Here is a 23,589-nt window from a genome sequence, read left to right on the forward strand (position 1 = left end):
CACACACATTCAAATAGATGCTGTAAAAGGTAAAAGGAAAGAAAGAAACTCTTGGTTTGACAGGGGAATGGGGATTCAGAGAAATAACAAGGCAGGGTGGAGATGAACCACAAATGGTGGACAGAAAGTTTTGCTGAAATTCAGCTCAGGAAGGATTGAAGAAACTTAAGAACTTCCCCGGTGGTGCAGTGGTTTAAGACTCTGTGCTCCAAATACAGGGGGCCTGGGTTCAATCCCTGGCCAGGGAACTAGATCCCACATGCCAATGAAGATATGTGCTGCGTGCAGCCATGAAGATCTCATGTGCTGTACCTAAGACCGAAAACCAGAAAAACTTAAGGAAAAAATGGAATTGGGTAGGCTTTTCAAAAATTGAGCAAGATTTGGGCTGGTGGAGAGGAATGAGAAAGGCATTCTTTTTTAAATTTTTCTTAAAATTTTATTGAAGAATAGTTAAGTCATGTTAATTTCTACTGCACAGCAAAGTGATTCGGTTATACACATATATACATTCTTTTTCGTTTTCTTTTCCATGATAGTTTATTACAGGATATTGACTCTAGTTCCTGAGGCAAGGAGCTACCACTGCATGGAAATCTAAAGATCTGGAGGGCAAGAAAGGCAGGCGAGTGTGGGGAGGAATTGAGTTATATTTTGTCCAAAGTGAAGTTCATGAAGAAGGACGTAGGTTAGAATTAATGATGGCACTTTGAATGCTAAACTGAACTTTGGACTTAATTCTCTTGGCAGCAGGGAGCCGCAGACACTTGGGGTTAGGGGAGCTGATGGCCCAAGCGAGGCTCAGGGTAGATATTCACGGGGAGGGGAGTAGGTGGGAAGATACCCCGGACAGGACTCCAAGGTGAAAGAAGAATTGAGTGTCAAGAAGATGCTGACACAGATTGGGACTGACATATACACACCGCTCTATGCAAAACAGATGACGAATAAGAACCTGCTGTGTAGTACAGGGAACTCTACTCCAAACTCTGACCTCCATGGGAAAAGAATCCAAACAAATGAGTGAATATATGTTAAATATAAAACTGATTTACTTTGCTGTATACCTGGAACTAACACAACATTGTAAATCAACTATATTCCAATAAAGAAAATTTTTTTTAAAGAATTCACTCCCAGACCAGTCCACACAAGTATGTTACTTAAGCAATGCTGCTTTCCGCTTCTCTTACACTTTCTTACTGCTCCTGAGATGTAACTCATACCCCTGGTTGCTGCCTGACAGTTTCTTATCACTGACACCCCGGATCTAAGAATAAACCTGATGCAAGGCTTGGTGTTGGGTTACGTGCTGACAGTTCCTTGGAGCAAACGTGGTCGTAGGTCTCTCTCCTCTCTCTCTCTAGAGAGGTGGTCAGAACTGCTCAACGTAGTTCTTAAAAGAATAGTTTCAACTCACAAAAGAAAGAGAATCTAAAGCCCAGAAGCTTGATTCCAGTGGTGGGCAGTGGGGGTAGTGGTGGGGAGGGGGCACGGATTTCTCTGACAATGCTAGGTCCCGGGACCAGTTCAATCAACTCAAACGTAAGTCACAGATTTCCTGACTTGAGCCTGTGAAAGGGGCAGATTTTGTGCACCTTAGCCCTCTGGAGGGAAGACGGCTGGAAGACAGTGGCAAGGAAGACCCCTGTAACTGCAGCTCTGGTGAGAGTTCTGCTCATTTCATTCCCTCCCCCGTTGCAGAACGAGCTTTTCTCCGGACAGTTGTGTTATTGAAATGAAGTGAAGCAGCGGAGGGCTCCTTTGATGGAAATGCAAAGTTAAAAGGCCCCCATCACATTCCTCAGAGTGAAGCCCTGGAAACCACAGGCTGCTTGAAGACAGGTGCTCAGCAGAGGCCACTGACAGAGCTCCAGGCAGGGCCCCAGCCCCGCACTTGCATTCGGAGGCTAAAACACACTCAGAGCACAGCACATCACTACCCGATGTGGGTGAGGAGGGTCGGGATAAAATGTCTGGGCCGTGTCGGGGGAAGGAGAGGGCGCTAAGGGGAACTGGGTAGCACTGCTTTACTATCTCTGGCTGGCTAATAAAACAGACAGCAATAGAAACCCAAAGAGCAAAAAAGATCCTCATATAATTGTGCAAACAGCTTTAATGGGTAAAGACCTAGAGAAACTCAAACGATTGAAACGAGCATTCCCCCGGAGCTCCCATCTTAGGTCAGGTTGTGGAAAGAGGATAATAAACTTTGGTTCCACATCTAAAACCTCGAAAGTCAAAGACTCACAAGCTTGGGATCTTAAGGCAAAATTTAAGAGTTTCAATTTCCTTCAAAAAAATTATTTTTCTAACAATTAAAAAAAAAATTAATGTCATTGCTGGCACTGAGTCTCCACCTACTGGCCACAGAGGAAAGTACAAGTGTCATAAACTCTGCCTGGTCACACCATGAGGCTAAGGAAACAGCCAGACCCAAGGCAGAGAGATGAGTCGCTGAAACAGACAGGATGGGGTGGCAGTACACACTTGACAACACTTGGGGCTGGAAGGCAGGAAGAAGTCCTTGTCTTAGTCTCCCCCGGCCAGGAGACAGGACAGATATGGGAGCAGGACCCTCGTCTCCACATCCCAGGAGACTCCGGGAAGTCTTCACTGCGATTAGGATAACCAGGACCCCTGCACCTGGCTTCACGTCCGAATTAATCAACCTAAGAAGCACGAGAGGCCAGGACAGGGAAAGCGCTAGAACAGACACCAGCAGCTTCAGTGGTTTTGTCTTTTGTACCCTGGGAAATGTAATTTGATTGATCTGGACCTTTGTTCTCATGACCTGCAAGATGACATACCCAAACCATATATACAGCTTCGGGTCTGCTGGTAGGAAAGTGCGGATGCAGTGAGATCCCCTGAATTCCTGTCTTTCTTTCTGCTTCCGCTGGGCATGTGTGCAGAGCATCGCCCATGGTCCTAGTAACAAGACACTCAGGACGTGAAGGACTGGCAACACTCAACTTTATTAAGATTTAAACAGAGAAGATGCTTCTGCACGTTAAACACGTGTGGAACCGAGAGGCTTGCTGGGGGCACCCGGTACCACCTATGCTAACACACCACTAGGGTGAGGGGGAGTCCAAGGGTCTGCAGCTCGGGGCGGCCTCTCCTGCTATCGTCTGTGGGCCCCACAGCCCCAGTACTTTACTTCTCCTTAAATTCTTCCCTTGAAATTAGGATGAGCTGCCCTGGAGGGAATAAGACAGCTAGACTTATAAACCTAAGGGTATTCAGGGACCAAGATGGGTTGTCTCCTGTGACCCAGGAAACCCTGAAATCCTCCAGAGCCCTCAGCAGTAGTAGTTCCGTTATTCTAGGAATGGGATCTTGGATCCAGGACAAATTTTGGAGTGATTGGCTATGAGACACAGCACAACGGACCCCAGAGCAAAACCACAAAGCAGCATTATTCTGTAGAAAAAAAAACAAATCCAGGAAGTAGGAAGAGAAAACTATAGAAAAAAAAACAAAAACACACTACCTAAGTACTTGGAAACAGGGCATTAGAGAAAAATTATAGGGTTTGGAGAGCACAAGGTCTTCATTTCTCTCCATGCACAGAACAGAGCACAATATCGCATCATAAACTATAATTTAAAAATACCTGTCTGATCTATAAATATTGGAATGGGTGATGGGCACACTGAGCTGAATGGAAAGCCTCCCGCTGTAGAGGCCTGCAGACCACCTTCAGCTGCCACGTTTCCTGAACCGGGCCGCACATGCTCAACAGGACCCACCTTCCCACAACATCGGTTTTATTCAACGACTGAAGGGATCTGGGGGCGGGGTCTTAAAAACAAACATGGACTAGTCAATATATGTTGCTAATAAATAGATTATACAGTGGGGGTACAGAAGAGACTCTGAGGAAATGTCGTTACTGGAAGGCCCCCAGGACTGGCCGCTCCTGTCAGCGTCTGGCTGAGAGTGATCGCGGGAAAGCATGCCGAAGGGAGGTTCAGGCTCCAGCCCCCAGGGAGCCCCCGACGGACATGGACGAGGAACTGCTGGGCCTCGGGGGTGGCTCACACAGCCTGCCGCCCTGGGGCTGACGGGGCTGGCTTCTCTGAAACTCTCCTCAGGGAGCGGCAATTCTGTGAAGGAGTGGAGCTGTTTGGGGGGGGGGGGGCTCAAGGAAAGAGGTATTTGGGACCACCGCCCCCCAGGGAGCGGGCAGGGCACCCTCTCCCCGGAGAGGGTGGCCTGGTGCTGCGGGCAGGCAGCCCTCAGCCTCTGCAAGCTGGTGGGAGCGGCGTCCTAGCCTCTGAGGGAAAAGTCTCATCCCGCTGGGGCTTCCGTGTCAGCAGGGGGATCCAACTAAAGAAGCTTCCACTTCGCTTCTAGAAGTACAGATCTTTATGCTTGTATACAGAGGGCTCAGAAGGAAACTCACTCCACTCGGTACCTCCCAGCCCCTCCTAGAGGTGGAGATGGGTGCCCCTCTCTCTCAACTTTAATGGGGGTGCATACACTCCATGCCTTCCAAGAAACCTTCCTCCACTAACATTCGTTTCCTTCCAAGTGCGTGCTCTAATTCTTTTTTCCCTGGGGTTAAAAAAAAACAAAGTCTTCCCTTGGCTGAAGAAAATTACAGCCGAACGAGTAACAAACGCTGGTCTTTTTCACACGCGGTCAGGTACCTCCCGCTGCGACCCGCACCTCTGCTCTGAGAACTGGGTTGGAGATGCTGGTGGGTGGGTCCTGCCCCGGCCCCCGGCAACCCTGTCTCCCTGGATTCACTCCACGGTGCTGACGGCTAAGGAAAACGGGAGCCTGTGGGTCCAGAGGGGGCACAGACCTACGAGACAGGCTGATAGGTTTTACTTCTAGACAGGTTAAGAAATGAAAAAGTGTTCGTGACCGTCTGCTTTGCGAAATTCTCGCTTCAGGTTCGAACTTGGAACTTCCCAGCTTTGGTCATGTACTTTATGCCCTTGAAGGGTTTGTACTTCTCTCCATACATATCCAGACGATTCACTTTGAGGCCTGCAAGGAAGGAAGGTAAGCATTATTCCAAAGAAGCAGGTAGCATAACTGGTTAATTCACGTCAACTCAAAGAGCTCCGAGGGCTGGAGAAAGCTGTAACCGTGAACCGGAAAATGTGTGTGTGTTCAGTCGCTCAGTTGTGTCCTACTCTTTGGGATGCTATGGGTCCTTTGGACCGTGGCCCGCCAGGCTCCTCTCTCCATGGGATTCTCCAGGCAAGAACACTGGAGTGGGTTTCCGTTTCCTTCTCCAAGGGATCTTTCTAACCCAGGGATCGAACCCGGGTCTCCCGCATCTCGGTTACTGCAGGCCGATTCTTTACCATTCCGCTACCTGGGAACCTGCACGTAGTCATGTCACTCAGACACAGCTGACAGGTTCTTCACCCCTGGAACATAGGCTGAAAAGAAAAACCTGCTCCAATAAAAAGCCAGCCAATGAGATCTGCCCCTGTGGTAGAAAGGGCAGAAAGTTATATGCAGGCTGAAATGACGGTAAGGAAAAATAAGACCACTCCAGATTTTTCTCAGAGTTATGGGGTTGAACACATGAATTCATAATAACAGAATTAAGGAATCCATAATCAAATAAAGGTATAACTGAGTGAATAAACTAATGATGACAAGTGATGAATTAATTCTTCAGTGCTTCTTAAATATTCTCACTGGACTAAGAAAAGAACACTTTATACTATCCAGAGCTTTAAAGTTTATTAAGCATTTTAAGATGAAAAGAGCTTATCGTTTAAATGAATTCTAATCACTTAAACTAGATGTGGTCCGTTGGCAAAGAAAACAAGAACCTCATATAAAGGTGAAGTCATCTCCTGTCCATCCAAAAGGGTCATTCTAAGAATTACATAAGGAAATACATGAAAAGAGCTTAAATTAGTGCCTGGCACATAGTAGACACCTGCAGAGAGGTAACAAGTCTTGATATCCCCCTGGGTGGTGGGGTGTAAACTACAGTCGGTAACTCAGGTCATCTGAGTGCTCCACGTGATCACAGCACACATGAAATCTTCTGAAATTGGGGAAAGGAGGGAATTCTTTTCACTCACCAGCTGAGAATGCAGATACATCCCTGTACTGAAGACCCTGGGATGCCCCAACCAGTGCCCCCAGGGTGACTCAACAACGGCTCATGAGCACTTTCATCTCCGATACTGATGGAGGGTCACAGAGTTCCTCCAGAAATGGGCTGGGAAAGATCTGACTGAAGATCCCATATCAGCTAACGAAACCCAACTCTGTGGACAGGGAGTGGCCAGGGGGGCTTTGTGACATCGCCACCTTGGGCCCCTGCCTTCCCCCCACCCTGAGCTGGGCGTCACTCACCAGAAATGGCCAGCTGCTGGATCTTAAACTGCAGGTTGATCGTGGGGTTCTCATCCGGTTTGGAAGCTCCGGCCTGGAGACTCATGGTTCCCTTCAAACTTGGGAGCTTCTGGGGATTTATTTTTCCTACATCCCAAGAGAGCATCTCCAAAGAGAGAGAAAAGAAGGAAGTTATGGTGGAAACTGCACCTGGGACGCCTGAGCTCACTGTGTTCTTATGACCTCCTGGGGGTTTCCCAGAAGAGAATGCTACTTGTTCCTGTGAATTATCTCGGTGTCCTCAACCACATCCCTCTGGTCGAGCTCGCCTTTCCACAAGACAGAAAGGAGCGTTGCAGAGCTCCTGCTATTTCGAACATGGGCTACTCGAACCTCCTGTGTATTCTCCTACCTTGGTGACTGGGTCAAACGTGTGCGTCCCCTGAGACGGCGTGAGGCTCATGTTCAGGACGCCTCTGGGCATCTGGCTGGTGACGGTCACCCCCTCTATGGTCTTCCCCATGGTCTGCTTAGGCCCCACCGTTATTTCAAAGCGGCCGAGTGAGCTACTGTCCCGGAAGCTGATGTTATGTTTAACGTACACTGGAATCGCCACCAGGCTGGAAAAGAGAGGAGACAAAAAGCCCACATAGTCAATATATCGGGAAAATGGCCACTTCTCACTTTTCTGTTCTGCTGGCAGCTTTTCCTCCCTCACCTCCGTCTTTGTCTTACAGAGTAGGCAGAGAAAAACCCTCTAGATGTCTTTGATCGTTTCCTTTCTGTAAATCTAAGATGTTGATTAGTAAGTCAACTAACTCTTCTAACGATTCAGAATGAAATCAACAAAACCAAAGAGCGGACTCGGTGGACTCTAAGGAACAGGCGCAGCAAACAGAAATCACATTTCTGTGCTTTACCGTTTTGCATGTGACCAATAATTATCTGCACTTGGGAAAGTAACATTCATACCTCATGGGGCTTTTACAAATTTGTGAGAGTGCTTTTAACTTGACTTTGATCCTTACAAAAACCCCTAAGGGATGGGGTCGGCATGATCTGACAGAGAAACTGCAGGGTGATACCAAAGTTGCAACCATCCTTGGCATCTGTGGAGTACTACTTCCTGGGGCCACCATGACCCTACAGGTTTTCCCTTGATTACTCATTTAATCCCCCCCATAAGTATGAGGCAGGCATTGCTTCTGTCCTGATGTCATTAATACTGATGTCCTTACACTTAACCGAGGTTAACTATTCAATAACTTGCCAAGGTCATGTATCATCAGTACTGCAGGTGGGGCTTAAGTACCGGCAGTCTGATTCCAGAGCCTCTGCTCTCAAGCACTCAGATATTTCCCCAAATTATGTATTCCAAATCCCACAGGAAGGCCTCAGTGGCTGAGCGGTCCAAGGCTCTCTTCAATCTACACATATTCTCTACGCCTCCCCCCAAAAGAACCGAGTCCATAGTAAAGAGCATGTTCAAGACCCCAAATCACTGAATCGTATGGCTCTTCAGAGCACCATTCACTGCCTTTCTGGGGTGAAAGGGACTGAAATACAGGTGTTCTCAGATGACAATCTGAGGAAAAAGCATTCCTGTTTAGGCACACAACAATAACAAAACTAACAGCAGCAAACGTAATGAGCACTTATTTTGTGCGGAAGCCACTATTTAGAGTTTCTTATTTAACCCTCATAACAAGGCACCTTTATTATTTTCAAGTTACTTATTACTTTACTGTTGATGTTTAGTCGCTCAGTCGTGTCCGACTCTTTTGTGACCCCGTGGGCTGTAGCCTGCCAGGCTCCTCTGTCCATGGGATTTCCCAGGCAAGAATGCTGGAGTGGGTGGCCATTTCCTTCTCCAGGGGGTCTTCCGGACCCAGGGATTGAACCCGCGTCTCCTGCATTAGCAGGTAGATTCTTTCCCACTGAGCCACCAGGGAAGCCCCTTACTTCATCACGTGTTACTTTCACTACTTCAGCTTTCCTAGACAAAGAAAACAGACACGGGGAAGGATAAGCAACTCACCCGAGGTTACCTGATTAGTTACCTGGAGCCCAGGTAACTCCAGCGCCTGAGTTCTTCATCGCTGCGGATACTGTTTCCAAACACACACACACGCACGCGCACGCACGCATGCACGCACGCACTCCGCCCTCAGGTACGCCAGCCGCTTACTTCTGCGCGCTGACGTGGTAGGACAGCAGGCGAAAGTTGCCGTCGGGGGGGATGAAGGAGAGGATGCGCTCGGACTCCCAGCGCTTGAAGCGGACGCAGGGGTGGAAGCTGACATCGTCCAGCAGCCTGGGGTTCTGGGCGACATCAAGCAACAGCCACAGGTGGGAATTAGAACCACGCATCTTTCAGGAAAGTAACTTAGGTGCTGCTTTCACGAACACACATGCACACATTCTGTTGTTACTCCGGACATGCGAGGCCGCCCGTGAGCGTTGTGGCTGGCCCTGACCATCCCTTCCGGTTCCGTCCCCTCCCGCCGCTCTGTCTTTCCAGAAGCATCTAACTTCCCAAGGACTAGATCTCTGGCCCAGGATTTTACCATGAAGGAAAGTGTCAGGTCAGGCATTCCTGTCAGCTTGACGCAGGCGTCAATCACCCCCTGGATCTCGGCAGTGATGGTGGACCCTGAGACAGGATGAGACAGGAAGAAGGTGAGACCTGCTCTGTCCTTCCCAACGAACTTAACTCCTTCCTCCCTCCTTAGCGCTCTTCCCCTCCCATCCCATTTCCTTCCTTCCTTCCTCCTCCCCTCCTATTCTTCCTTCTGTCCATCCATCCATCTGAATCATCTACCCAGTCCACCTGTCCTCGCAAACCTTTATCAACTGCACAGCGAACACAAGACACTCTGATGAAGCAACGGGGATAAAGACTGGTGAGACTGTTAGCCTGGAGGAGCTTTCAATCTAGTGCCGGGATCAAACACAACATCGCTATCTTGACCAAGGGTTCAGAACACTGGATTCACATCAGGAACTGCTCTCCCTGCAGGCACCAAGGGCCTCCCGTGTGGCTCGGCTGGTAAGGAATCCGCCTGCAACGTGGGAGGTCTGGGTCCGATCCCTGGGTTGAGAAGATCCCCTGGAGAAGGGAAAGGCAACCAACTCCGGTATTCTGGCCTGGAGAATTCCATGGACAGTATATTCACTTCACAGGCCCCTCAAGGAGCTCTGATGCCAAATAGAACTGACACTTTTGTCTTCAGTTCACAGGCTCTCTCTCCTGCAGCCCCTGCAACCACTTCTTTCTTTCAAGTGTTCCTTTCTCCTAACCCCTCCTATTTTCTGGTTTTCCTGCTCTTCTCCTTCTGGTATGATCACACTGAAACTTGTTAATCTTTTCTGTTGCTGATAGACATTTGGGACCTTTCCAGTTTGGGGATAATATGAAAAGCTGCTGTGCTTATTACTTGCTTTTAAAGCCTCATCAGTTACTTTTCTTTCTTTATGCGTCTCAGTCCAGTCATCCTGAGCTACGTAATTTTCCAACAATATTTCACTCTTCTTAAGAGTGTTTGCACCTGCTTTGCTACCAGATCCGTGCAGCCTGTACTAACTCCTACTCATTCTATTGATGAAGCATGTGTGAGCTTTATACTTAGGTCTGGGTGGGAGGAGACCTCTCTTTTCCCCTTTCTCGCCCCCTCACTAGACTTTCAGGACGCTTCCTGCAGCCACAGGCCCCGTCTTCGTCACCATCACATGCCCACTGCCTGGTGCTCAGCTGCAGCACCGTGGATTCTCCGTAAGCACTTGCTGGATAAATGAGTTTGCTCATGTGAAGAGAACTTTCTATAAATTCCCACACTCTAAGCACTTGCAGTTGTGTTAACCTCTCTGAATGGATAGAAAAGACGACGACTCGGAATTTTAGTGATTAAACTTCAGTTCTGCCCTGACAACTGAGAGTCAAATACTTCCAAAAGGAGATCTCATCAACAAGAGATCAGTTTGTTACTTTTTCACTTGAGAGGATAAAAACCACTGAAAATGTGAGCCCAGCATGGGTCTATATCATGTTTTTCCAAGGCTTTTCTTCAGCGTTGTTGAGGTATAGTCAACAAATAAAAACTGTGAATTAATACACATACACCCTGGGAAGTGATCACCATGATGAAGCTGACTAACACGTCCATCACCGCACACAGTTAGTTAGGTTTTTGTGGTGAGAGCCCTTAAAACTTTCCCTTTTAGTAAATTTCAAGTAGATGATATACTTGTGAGGTGGCAGATGTGATAATTTAACTAGCTGGGGTGGGGGGGAATCCTTTCACAAGGTACATGTAGATCAAATCACCATCATCAACATTCCAAATACCTTACAAGTTTGTCAGTTACACTCAGTAACATGGAAAAGGAAGTACCCTGCGGCAGTCACCGTGCTGCGTGGTCAATCTCCAGAACTTCTTCATCATGCAGAACTGAAGCTTGGCACTCTCACCAACCTCTCCCCACTCCCGTCCTCCCCACTCCTGGTAACCACCTTCTACTCTCTGCTCCTGCAGACCTGACTGTTGCAGATTCCACATATAAGGTGAACCCGGCACTGGTCCACACCAGGTTTTTCTACATGCGATCACGCCACGTTTATCTTCCTGCATCCGGCTTCCTTCACCCAGCACCATGTCCCCCAGGTTCACCCGTGTGTTCACACACGGCAGGATTTACTTCTTCACACGGCCGAGTGACGTTCCTGTGTGTGAGGGTGTCTGCCGCACGTCTTCCTTAGCCATCAGCCATCAGCAGACACTTGGTTTGTTCCCACGCCTTGGCGGCTACCAACAATGCCGCTGTGAACACGAGGGTGCGGACGCCTCTTGGAGATACTAACTCCGTTTCCACTGGGTCTAGACCCAGGAGTGGGACTGCTGGGTCTCTAGGGAGTTTTGGTTTCTTGAGGCGCCTCCATACTGCTTCCACGGGGGCTGCACCAGTTTACATTTCCCCCAGCAAGTGCATAGGGCTCCCCTTTCTCCACACCACTGCCAGCACCTGCTATGTCTTTTGTCTTTTTGATATGAGGTGCGAGTGATACCTCACTGTGGTTCTGACTTGCTTTTCCCCGATGACACTGAGCACATTTTCGTTTACCTGCTGGCCGTTCGTACGGCTTTCCTGAAGTACGTCTCTCTGGATCCTTTGTGTGCTAAGTCGCTTCAGTCGTGTCCGACTCTGCAACCCCGAGGACTGCAGCCCGCCGGGCTCCCTTGTCCATGGGGCTTCTCCAGGCAAGAACACGAGTGGGTTGCCATGTCCTTCTCCAGGGGATCTTCCCGATCCAGGGATTGAACCCACGTCTCTTAAGTCTCTCCTGCACTGGCAGGCAGGTTCTTTACCACAAGTGCCGCTTTCAGATCCTATGCCTACTTTTTTAGTCAGATTATCTGGTGGGTTTTTTTTTTTTTGCTATTGAACTATATAAGTTTCTCATGTATTTTGGATATTAACCTCTTATCAGATATATAGTTTGCATACATTTCCTCTCATTTGCACGCTGTCTTCTTCCTCTGACTGGTTCCTTTCTTGTATGGAGGCTTTTATTTTGATACAATGCTATTGGTCTATTTTTCCTTTTGAAGCCTTTGCTTTGGTATCATATCTTGAAAAAAAAAAAAAAAACACCACTGCCCAGATCAGTGTCAAGAAGCTCTGTTCCTGTTTTCTACTAGTAGGTTTTATGGTTCCAGGTCTTACATTTAGGTCCTTAATACGTTGTGAGTTGGATTTTGTGGGTGGTGTGAGATTAAGGGTGATTTTATTCTTCTATATGTGAAAATCCAGTTTTCCCAACACCACCCCCTGCAGAGACTAGCCTTTCCCCACCGCATGTGCTTGGCACGCTTGTTGAAGACCAGTTGGCAGATTTATTGCTGAGCCTTCTACTCCGCCTCGCTGGTGTACATGTCTACTTTTATGACCTTACCTACGGTTGTTTTTTAAATGTTTGCTTGTTAGCTTTGGCTGCGCTGGGTCCTCACTGCTGCACGCAGGCTTCCTCTAGTTGTGGCGAGCGGGGGCTCCTCTCCAGTTACACTGCCTGGGCCTCTCCTCACAGCGGCTTCCCTTGCACAGGCTCCCGGCGTGCAGGCTTCAGTACTTGTGGCACGCGGGCTCAGCAGTTGTGGCTTGAGGGCTTAGTTGCCCCTCAGCAAGTGGGACCTTCCGGGACTAAGGATTGAACCCACGTCCCCCACATTGGCAGGTGGATTCTTAACTGCTGGACCACTAGGGAAGTCCACCTTACAGTTCTGATTGCCATAATTTTGTAATATATTTTGAAATCTAGAATTGTGAAGTCTCCAGCTTTGTTCTTGCTCAAGACTGCTTTGGTGATTTGAGGTTTTTGTGGTTCCATACGAGTTTTGTTTTTTCTATTTCTATAAAGAATGCCATTGAGATACTAATGTGGCTAGCATTTGGGAGTCTGACGCGGACGTCTTTGGATATTTCAAACATTTTAACAACACTGATTCTCCCAATCCATGAAAATGTAGCATCTTCCCATTTATTTGCTATTTCCTCCATCAACACTTTGCAGTTTTCAGGGTATAAGTTTCTTTGGTTAAGTTTATTCCTACGTATTTTATTCTTTTTGTTGCTGTTGTAGATGGGGTTGTTTTCTCAGCTCCCTTTTTGGATAGTTTGTTGTTTGTGTACAGAAACATCACTGTACAAGGTCAGTGTACAAAACACTGTATGTTTGTGTACAAAACCATATTGATTTCGTATCCTGCAACTGTATTACGTTTATTAGCTCTCACAGTGTTAGGCTGGAGTCTTTAGAGTTTCTACATGTATGATCTCATCATCTACATCATGATATTTCAGTCCAGTCCTAATACACAATGCTTAACACAAAGTGGACACTAAGTTAGATGAACGGCCTTAAATGGGGGACAATTCTGATAACTAGCGAGCACTGTCTGAAAGGGGCCTCTGTTTTCACAATCCTGTAAACAGGCTGAAAGCACCCACCTGATTTGTCAATGATGGCATCAATCTCTTCAATCACATCAAAATAGGCCTCATTGTTGGTGTATTTCACCCCCGTTCGTCGCCAAGGTACCACAGACAGCTGCCCAGTGGGAAGCTGGTCGCCCACGTTGGTGCTTCCTGAGACCATGAATATTGTAATTAGATGAAGCCAATTACCTAATAACCAGAGAACACGTCCCTAAAAGTTTCTGTGCATCCACTAATTACATGCTTACTTGAAGTTTTCCAAAGTAAAGATTATAGTTTTCCCAAATTCTATCTTGGTAACCTAGTCCATTTAAAACACTTGTCCCCAGTTGGTGTGCCTCCTCAGGCAGAATACAGGTAAGAAAGTTACCTGAGAAACAGCATATTATTTTGGTTTTGAAAGTAACCTGAACTCGGTCTCTCAAATTCCCTAATAGCTTGCAGCTTAAATAATGCATTGGGTTTCAGTAGGGATGGTAATCCACATATTGATATAAAAATTTCATGGGTAAAAACAATATCCTAACTCGTTTTAAAAAATTCCACCTGTCCATACATTATCCATCTCACCAAAGAAGATAAAAATATATATATACACTGTATGTTAAAAGTGATTATGAGCTTATTTCATGTTCTTTGTGCTTTTCTGTATTTCTGACCTTCTGCAATAATCATGTGCTGCTTCTGTAATCAGGAAGAAACCTGACGATTATTAACGATTGGGTTGTTTTAGTTTTTGGCTGTGCTGGGTCTTCCTCGCAGTGCATGGGCTTCTCGTTGCAGACCACAGGCTCTAGGGCACACAGGCGCAGCAGTTCTGGGGCACGGTCTTAGCTGTTCCAGGGCCTGTGGCATCTTCCCAGACCAGGGGTCTGACCGGTGTCCCTTGCATTGCAAGGCACATTTTAAACCACTGGACCATAAGGGAAGCCCAGGGAAAATTCCTTTTAAAAGGAGAACAGTTTATTCTGTCACTGAAATCAGAAATATTTTCTACACATAGAAAAGTTTTATTTTAGGTTATACTAAAGACTACAAAGAATAAAATGAAAGCACCTGGACATTTGAGATCCCCCAAAAACAAGCACTCAAAACAAGGCACAACAGAGGACTAAGCCACACTCAGGATGGTGGCCACCTCCCGCAGGGCCCCTCTCGTACCTGTGATGGTGTTGACAACGGTTCGAAGGATAGTGGGCGGCTTTATCAGCTCTTTGAGGATGTTCGACTCCGTAGCCAGTGGAAACCCATTGTCAAGCATCTCTTCCAACACCTCATAAACCACAACCACATTGTCTTTTATCACTGGCTCCGAACAGACTCCAAAATAATCCTGATGAAAACACAATACACGTATATATTTATCACTCAGAGACTGCGACGGGTGAAGGAACACGCCCAGAGATTATCGAGTAATGTCCACGTGTGTTTACTCAGCGTTTCTGGGACCTTCTTCTACAATAAGGGGATGAAGCATAACCATGGTTCTCTTAGGCAGCCCAGTTTGGTGGAAAGAAAACTAGACTGGATTATAACGCAAGTATCATTAATAACTTCTTTCATGAGTCATTTAATCCCTTTGCGTTAGTTTCTTCAACTAATATGAAGAATACAAAACTGAGTCTAGACTATTACGTGGTTTTGAACATGAATTTGAATGAACTATGTGAAATGATAATATCTGATACAATATTATCAGTTCAGTTCAGTTCAGTCACTCAGTCGTGTCCGACTCTTTGCAACCCCATGAATCGCAGCCTGCCAGGCCTCCCTGTCCATCACTAACTCCCAGAGTTCACTCAGACTCACATCCATCGAGTCAGTGATGCCATCCAGGCACCTCATCCTCTGTCGTCCCCTTCTCCTCAAGCCCCCAATCCCTCCCAGCATCAGTCTTTTCCAATGAGTCAACTCTTCACATGAGGTGGCCAAAGTACTGGAGTTTCAGCTTCAGCATCATTCCCTCCAAAGAAATCCCAGGGCTGATCGCCTTCAGAATGGACTGGTTGGATCTCCTTGCAGTCCAAGGGACTCTCAAGAGTCTTCTCCAACACCACAGTTCAAAAGCATCAATTCTTCGGTGCTCAGCTTTCTTCACAGTCCAACTCTCACATCCATACATGACCACTGGAAAAACCATAGCCTTGACTAGACAAGGCTTGACTGGGACCTTTGTTGGCAAAGTAATGTCTCTGCTTTTGAATATGCTATCTAGGTTGGTCATAACTTTTCTTCCAAGGAGTAAGCGTCTTTTAACTTCATGGCTGCAATCACCATCTGCAGTGGTTTTGGAGCCCCCAAAAGTAAAATTTCTAACTCTTACTGTTGTGCTATTCCTCAACATGCATGGAGCAAAAAAGAACTGAGAGAGAGATGAAATGAGGGGTGTGAGCTAGCACACCAGAAAATCTCTTTGGATCATCCTTTTTCTAAGATGCTAGGATTCTAATAACACTTGGTCCCTTTATTAAAAAAGGCTAAACTTGGTCACTAAATTATCTGGGTTGTGGGAAAAGCATTGAATTCCAAATCAGAATGCCTGGGCAATAATCTTAATTGTCACCTACTTGATTAATTCACGCTAATTAGGTCTCGATTTCTCTAGTAGTATAATCTGGATAATACCCTGCATGAACACACAGGGTTGTAAAAACTAAGCGTGATGGATTAAATGAGAACATGTATGAAAGTGCTTTGTAGACTATAAAGCACTATGTAAACTGTGATGCACCATGATGAAATGATGCAGAGAGAAAGGCCTGCAGGCACCTGGCGTGCCCTTCATGACAATATCCGTGCTTCTGCTTCTGGGCCGCTCAGATGGTCAGAGAGTCCTCTAAGAATTCATCCACTGATGGGAAATGCACCCCTTTTGACAAAGCCCATTCTATTCATGGGCAGTGCTGATCCTTAGAAAGTCCTTTCTTTGGCTAAACTGAAACCTGCTTCCTAGATATGCCTTACAGAACAAGGTTACGTAACAGCCCCACAGTGATCAGAGGGCCCAGACAACATTTGCCTTCAATTCTTCTTCTCAGGGCCAAACTCCCTGTTTGGTCCTGCTACTACTGTTCACGCTATGGTAAGGTTTCTAGATTGTTTCACTTTCTTGCCATTTCTTTGGATTTGTCCTAATTTTCTAATAGTCTCCTCAAATGATGACATCCAAAACTGAACACAGACTCCAGAGGTAACCTAAATTACATCAGAATGATGTCAACTCCCAGACACATTCCAATATCCAAGAGCACTTAGGAGTCAGGAACGTGTTTCTAAAACAAAAATATTTTTTCTTTAAAAAATGAAGATTGAAGAGAGGGAAAAAAAGCTACACATTTCCTTCTCATGAGTGATTTCATTTTGAAAAATAAAACTCTTCACTCGAGAAAAGGAAATCCTCCTACATTGTTAGTGAGAATGCAAAATTGGTATAGCCACTACAGAGAACAGGATGGAGGTTCCTTAAAAGGTAAAACCAGAACTACCATATGATCCAGCAATCCCATTCCTGGGCATATACCCACACAGAACTGGAATTCAAAAAGACACATGCACCCCTATGCTTATAGCGGCACTATTCACAATGCGCGACACACGGACGCAACCTAAGTATCCAGCACCGGATGGCCGGATAAAGATGGGGTACATCTGCACAGTGGAAGACCACCGAAGCGTAAAGAAGAACAGAATAAGGCCATTTGCAGCCACACGGATAGACCTAGACCTTGTCACGCTAAGTGAGATAAGTCGGACAGAGAAAGACAAATATCATATGGTAGCACTTCTACTGGAGAAGGAAATGGCAACCCGCTCCAGCATTCTTGCCTGGAGAATCCCATGGAGAGAGGAACCTGGTAGATTACCGTCCACAGGGTGGCAAGAATCGGACACAACTTAGTGACCAAACCATCACTTATACGTGGAATCTAAAATACAACACAGAGGAACTTATCTGTGAAACAGAAACAGATTCACAGATGTAGAGAACAGACTTGTGGTTGCCAAGGGGGAGGTGAGGTGTGGGAGAGATGGATTGGGAGGTTGGGATCAGCAGATACAAAACTACTATATGGAGAATGGATAAACAACACGGTCCTACTGTACAGCCCAGGGAACTATTAATATAGTCAATATGATAAACCATAGTGGAAAACTATGAAAAATGTGTGTGTATATATACATATATATATATATATATATATGAAGTGAAGTGAAGTCGCTCAGTCATGTCCGACTCTTTGCAACCCCATGGACTGTAGCCTGTCAGGCCCCTCTGGGTCCATGGGATTTTCCAGGCAAGATTATTGGAGTGGATTGCCATTTCCTTCTCCAGGGGATCTTCCCGACTCAGGAATCGAACCTGGGTCTCCCTCACTGCAGGCAGATGCTTTACCATCTGAGCCACCAGGGAAGCCCCATATATATATAAATAACTGAATCACTTTGTTATATAGCAGAAGCTAACATGATGCTGCAATCAACTATACATCAATAAAATAAGATTTTAGAAACACCTCCGTTGATTTTCTAAATCAGGGAGAATGTGATTTTATCAGTCAGCAGCTGGAAGGGGACAGTGCTACAGCAACGCGTGTGTGCTTCCACAGCGGGGTTCCCCCGTCACAGCCCAGCGCCAGAGAAAGAACAGAAGCCAGAGAATACACGTCACATAAGACATTCAAATCAGGATGCGTCCATTTAAAGACTTCTAACAAATTCTTCCACACTGGCAAGCTGTGAAGTCCCAGGCTTCTAAAGCAGCCACTTCACTGTTTACCCCAATTCCTCTATGGTTCCAAGTAGATTAAACAACTTTCTTCACTTCCTCTCTTGTAATAAGTTACATAACATCACTATGGAGATACAGAGCAACGGCTAATGGGGTGAAATATCCCGTGTGGAAATCCTAACAAGGCCCAGGCTTGAGCAGCTGAAGATCGTAACTGCTGGGTTCTGCTGCTTCTTCCACGTACTGGGGTTTATAATTCTCGGGTTCTCACTGTGTGAAGGAGCCGATATGCCACTGGAATCCCAGAAGAGTACTACCAGAAAGACTGTGGGGGAAAAACTTAAATATATGCTCATTCTTTGGAGATGAAAGCTGTTCCAAACACGTGACATATATTTATAAGAGCAAATGAAAGGACTCTTTTTGACTTGCTTTTTAATGTTTATCAGAAGGTCTGGGTCCTCCTTCTCCCCTCCAACCCCACAATGTCTGTATTCATGTGACTAATTCCAGACTTCACATGACACAGAAGTTAAACCAGAGGACCCTTGATTCTCATGGATCGTTGAGTTATGCAAATAACCACAACCGTGAGAGCTGGAGCAATTCTTTTAGGGAGAGGATGCCACTGTCTGGATCCAGAGTCTAGGCCGCCTGAAATCCTGTCCCATAACAGGTGCTGACATCCTGGCACAACCAGCCGCCCATGCCCCCAGGATCTCCAAATCTATTCCTGAAGGAAAAACTCCAAGTGAAAACTGCATCTTGGAGAATGTATCCCTTAAATTTTACAGAAGTGCTAAGCCTGCAACAAGGCCCATCTCTGGTACTCATATGCTGTGGATGAGCACAAACTCAAGCTAAAGGGTGGGTTCCCAAATCAGCCTGCCAGGGAGAATGAAACAAGCATTATTTAGGTTCTTCCAGTTTAAAAAAATATCTTTCCACACCCATCAGTTTTTGATGCAACTCAAAGCAATGCTGTTAACAATGGTTAACATCAAGTCTGCCATAAAAATAAAAAAATCAAGCCTCTCCTTTGGGGCTGGTCTGTTCCCACATCTCAGTATACTATCTCTGCTGTCGGTTTAATAAAAGTTCTGTCTTCTTGAGCTGCCACTGAGCTGAAGCTAGTCTGTTGTTTCGAATCCTTGCTATGACAAGACAAGAGCTGAGAAATCCTGCCTGCTTGAGCTATAATTAACCCGCCATTCCAAATCTTTGTTATGATGAGACAAGAACCAAGGGAGAGAGAGAAACCAACCTGACAAAAGCCATAAAAAAAATGGAAACTCCTTAGCTTTGTGAACAAAACGTAGGACAATTCCAGTCTCTAGAACTGAAATGACTTCATACAGTCATACTAAGTAGAGTGGCTGTCTCAGGCCACAGGTTCAAAACTGTGCAGTCTGTCATTCAAGATACAACCCATTCAATAAACAGAAACAAGAATCTTATCAGATGGGAGAGGAAGTGAGCAATGTCAGAGTTGTGATTTCTTTTTTAGTTCCTTAAAGTGAAAGTTGCTCAGTCATGTGCGACTCTTTGCGACCCCATGGACTATACAGTTCATGGCATTCTCCAGGCCAAAATACCGGAGTGGGGAGCCTCTCCCTTCTCCAGGGGATCTTCCCAACCCAGGGATCGAACCCAGGTCTCCTGCATTGCAGGCAGATTCTTTACTAGCTGAGCCACAAGGGAAGCCCAAGAATACTGGAGTGGGTAGACTATCCCTTCTCCAGGGGATGTTCCCGACCCAGGAATCGAACTGGGGTCTTCTGTGTTGCAGGCAGAATCGTTACCAACTGAGCTAACAAGGAAGCCCTTTTAGTTCTTTAACTGAGGCTGAAAACCATGGAAACAAAGCTACAAAGACACTTCATAATGTCCACGGATGAACCTCCTCACATTCACGCACCTGAAACGTGTCCACAACCCGGTGGAGGAACTCGATGACAAACAGAGGCGGCACCTCCGTCTGGATCACAGCCACAAAAAAGATCTTGTGACGGTAAACACTTAAGAGATAGTGGTGCGGGGTGGGGATAACCGGAGGGACGTTTTCAGCCTCCGTCGCTCGCTCTTGTGCCTCAAAAAAGTAATCACAAACGGAACGGCTAACCACACTCTTCCAGTGTTTCTCCAGGAAAATATCCCCAGAGGAGTTGATCAAGAAAAGACTGTGAATCATGGTGGAGACTGTCAGTGAGTGAAGAGAGTCTTTTTCAGTCTGAAAGCCTCTGCAAATGCTCAGCCCTAAAAAAATAAGAGAAGCTATGGTCAATTGCAGTCAACCAAAGCCCCCTCCGTATCCGTCCAGTAGCCCAAGCTTTCCTACCCATCTTTTAAGACTAGACTCAATCTTCCACCACTGCAGGAGCCAGAAGTGTCCCTCCCTAGGATCCCCAAGGGTAATTAACAGCCATCTCATTTGTCAGTTAATTATATACTGTACAGTTATCTTTAATACTGCCTGAATCATATTAATTTAAAATTCGACTTAATTTTTGAGTGTCTACTTTCTCAAGTGGACTGGGAGCTCCTGGAGAAAAAGAGACCTTGCCTCATGTTTCTGCTGCCTCCTTGCACAGCACCATCTCCTTGCATACAAGAAGGCTTCAAAGAACATGGAGGTGTTCCCTGTATGTGGCAACAACTCACATATAAGAAATGGTTATGTTTGCGTCATCTCATTTGGTAGCCATTGGCCAAACGGGGCCATTGAGCATCTGAAATGTGAAATCTGGTCCAAACTGAGATGTGAATAGAAGACACACACCAGATTTTGAAGGCTTTATATGGAAAAGCATTGTGTTTAAAGACTGACTCACCGACTTAGACAATAAACTTAGGGTTGTTGGCGGGAACAGGTTGGGGGAAGGACAGGGAGTCTGGGGTGGACACTGTACACACTGCTATATTTAAAAGGATAGCCAACAAGGACCTACTATACAGTACATGGAACTCTGCTCAATGTTATGTGGCAGCCGGGTTGGGAGGGGAATTTGGGGGAGAATGGAAACATGTATATGTATGACTGAGACCCTTCGCTGTTCACCTGAAACTGTCACAACATTGTTAATTAGTTATACCCAATACAAAAGAAATTTTTTAAAAATTTAAGACAGTTTACCAATAATTTAATATCAATTAATTAGATCAATTACTAATATTAACATAAATTTAATATTGATATTTTGGATATACTGGATAAATACAAGCTGTAACATTCTAATGTGGTTAATAGAACATGTAATATTACGTAGTATGTGGGTCGCTGCCTATTTCTACTGGACAGCGCTGATCCACGGAATGGAGCTGTCCTTGTGGTCTTTATTTACTCGGTCAGACCCCATTCTCTTAAGTCCTTGTTAAGTATAAGGCTCTATATTAGATGCCTTAAAAAAAAAAATCCCTCTGGGGAATCCCCCAGGTCCCTCAGGCGGCGGCATCTCTAATGCCAGTCCCCGGAACGAGGCGGCCGCGCTGGACCCCAGCTGTGGCCACTCGGCGAACTGGTCCAGGTGGTCAAACCGCAAAGGCCTGCTGTTTGTTAACCAAGAGCAGCAGGGCGAGCTTAATCCTTCTGCCCGCGACAGGCCGGCGGGAGGGAGGGGGCGGCGGGGAGCCAGGCTGTGGGGGCGCAGAGGCTGCTGGCTAAAGCGGGTTATTTTTGCTCTGGTCGCGGGGAGGATGGAGGACGCTTGGAGCCCGGGTGTCCACGGGCTGCACGATCCGAGGGTGAGAAGGGTCTCCCGTCTGCGCACCTGCGTCGCCATGGCAACAGGGTCTCCTCCTCCCCCGACCCCTCCGGCCTAAGTGGCCACCTCCCCAGCCCGGGACTCGGCCCCTCGCCTCTCCCCGCGACATCACGCAGCTCCGAGTGTCGCTCCGGACGCATCCCGTGACCCCGCGCCCCCGCCGCGCGCCCAGCCCCACCCCGGCCCGGGCGGTCCGCGCTCCTTACCCCGCTCGCTGTTCTCGGAGCCCACCTTGCGGCCGCGCGGACAGGCCCCGCCCCCGGGCGCCCCCGGCCCGCCCGCGACTCACGTCTGAAGGCTGCCGATTGGGCCTCGTCCTCCGCTCTGATTGACCGCGTCCCGCCGCTCGCCCTGTTCTCGGGCTCTAGCCCCCGATTGGCCCTGGCTCACTCCCCGTTAACCTCTGATTGGTGCAGCTCCGGGGCTCTGAGCCCTGATTGGCTGTCGCGAACCGCCTGCGGCCCGCCCGGCTCCGCCTGGTCACCCAGTCACAAAAGGCCCCGGCGCTCTGCGAAGCCACCTGCGTAACCGCGGGATACGCCGGGAAGAGGATGCGGAGAAAGTGTGACTTCCAGGGCACGACTTACGGAACAGCACATCATAGATGATAAGTCGTGAGCAGCAACAACTTCTCTCTACCTAGCAATAACTGGTCTCCGTTAAACAAGTGCGTTTAAAAAGAGACCTGATGCCTTTTCACTTACGTGCCTTGAGTAAAGGAGATGTGATTGGCTGTGTAGCGCCGCGTCCAGAGCTCTAGAGCTGAATCCAAAAGGCCTCTTCCAGCCCTAGCTGAACCGCCACCTGCTTGACCTTGGGCAAGGCCCTTCACCTTTCAGAGTCCCAGTTCCCAGATCTGAAAATGTGAGGATTGGACAGTTGTTTCTCCAAATTGCATTGGCTCTCTGATGATTTAAGTTTGGCTTCCCCAGAAAAGCATGCGATAGAAGTCAAAAGATTCAAGTTCAGTTCAACGAAAACTTACTTGTTACGGGATGGGATGTGGAAAGGGTTTGCCGTGGCGCCTGGACATTGGATATATTCAATAAGATGGTCAACTGTGGTGATGATGGTTGTAATCTGAACGAGGAGGGGGTTGCCCTGCCGGTGCTTTGGTTTTCACTTTGAGTGACAACTTCTGACGTGGGCCCGTGATAAATGTTTATTGAAGGTAACGTGGGTTGTTCTTTGCCATACTTGCTAAGGGCAGATATTTGGCTAATTTTGAACTAAACAGGAGAGACAATCCCAACTCAAAATGGCTGCGTGATGTGGAGTCCTGTTAGGTTATGGGCTCTGGTGCCAGAGTGCTTGGGTTTGAATCCTGCTCCAACACTTATCCGCTATGTCCTTGAGAAGGTAACTTAACTTCTCCAAACTTCAACTTCCTTACTTCTCAAATTAAGACAGTAATAGTACCTACTTCAGTAAATTGTGGGGATTAAATTAGAAAAGTGCTAGCAATGGTTACTAGTTAGGAAGCCACACAAGATACAGTTACACACAGTTATTAAGCAGTGTGTATCTTTAATGTGCAGAGATGCTGTTGCTGCTGCAGCCGTTTTCACTCTTTCACTGAACTAATATTTGCTAAGAGCCTCCCATGTATCAAGCCCCATGTCCGGGATGGTGCAGTGAGCAACATTACAGGCCGAGTCTCTTGTCAGAGAGCCTAGCTGGAAAAACAAATGAGAAGCAATTACAAAAGGCTGTGGGACTTCCCTGCTGGTCCAGTGGTTAAGAATCTGCTATGCAATGCAGGGGACGCAGGTTTGATCCCTGAGAACT

The 23,589-nt window shown here is 46.9% G+C and overlaps 1 protein-coding gene across 1 annotated transcript; it reads right to left on the reverse strand.

The window, feature by feature from the left end:
• Positions 2,960-22,106, reverse strand: AP3M2 (adaptor related protein complex 3 mu 2 subunit). Its single transcript, XM_018042132.1, has 9 exons — positions 22,008-22,106; positions 19,959-20,296; positions 14,473-14,644; positions 13,324-13,461; positions 8,889-8,974; positions 8,510-8,643; positions 6,734-6,941; positions 6,343-6,487; positions 2,960-5,004 (listed from the first exon to the last, which is right to left on the reverse strand). The coding sequence occupies exons 2-9, from the start codon at positions 20,229-20,231 to the stop codon at positions 4,904-4,906; spliced, it is 1,257 nt and encodes a 418-aa protein (XP_017897621.1). The 5' UTR covers positions 20,232-20,296; positions 22,008-22,106; the 3' UTR covers positions 2,960-4,903.

This window comes from Capra hircus, chromosome 27 (assembly GCF_001704415.2).
Source record: "Capra hircus breed San Clemente chromosome 27, ASM170441v1, whole genome shotgun sequence".
NCBI classification, from domain to species: Eukaryota; Metazoa; Chordata; class Mammalia; order Artiodactyla; family Bovidae; genus Capra; species Capra hircus.

What these genes read in the sequence shown, in the direction of transcription:
- AP3M2 (XM_018042132.1), bottom strand. Translation starts at nt 20,231, where the DNA reads ATGATTCACAGTCTTTTCTTGATCAACTCCTCTGGGGATATTTTCCTG. An exon ending in ACCTGACACTTTCCTTCATG is followed by an intron (nt 8,644 to 8,888) that starts GTAAAATCCTGG and finishes GATGTCGCCCAG; the next exon opens with AACCCCAGGCTGCTGGACGA. An exon ending in CGTTTGACCCAGTCACCAAG is followed by an intron (nt 6,488 to 6,733) that starts GTAGGAGAATAC and finishes CTCTCTTTGGAG; the next exon opens with ATGCTCTCTTGGGATGTAGG.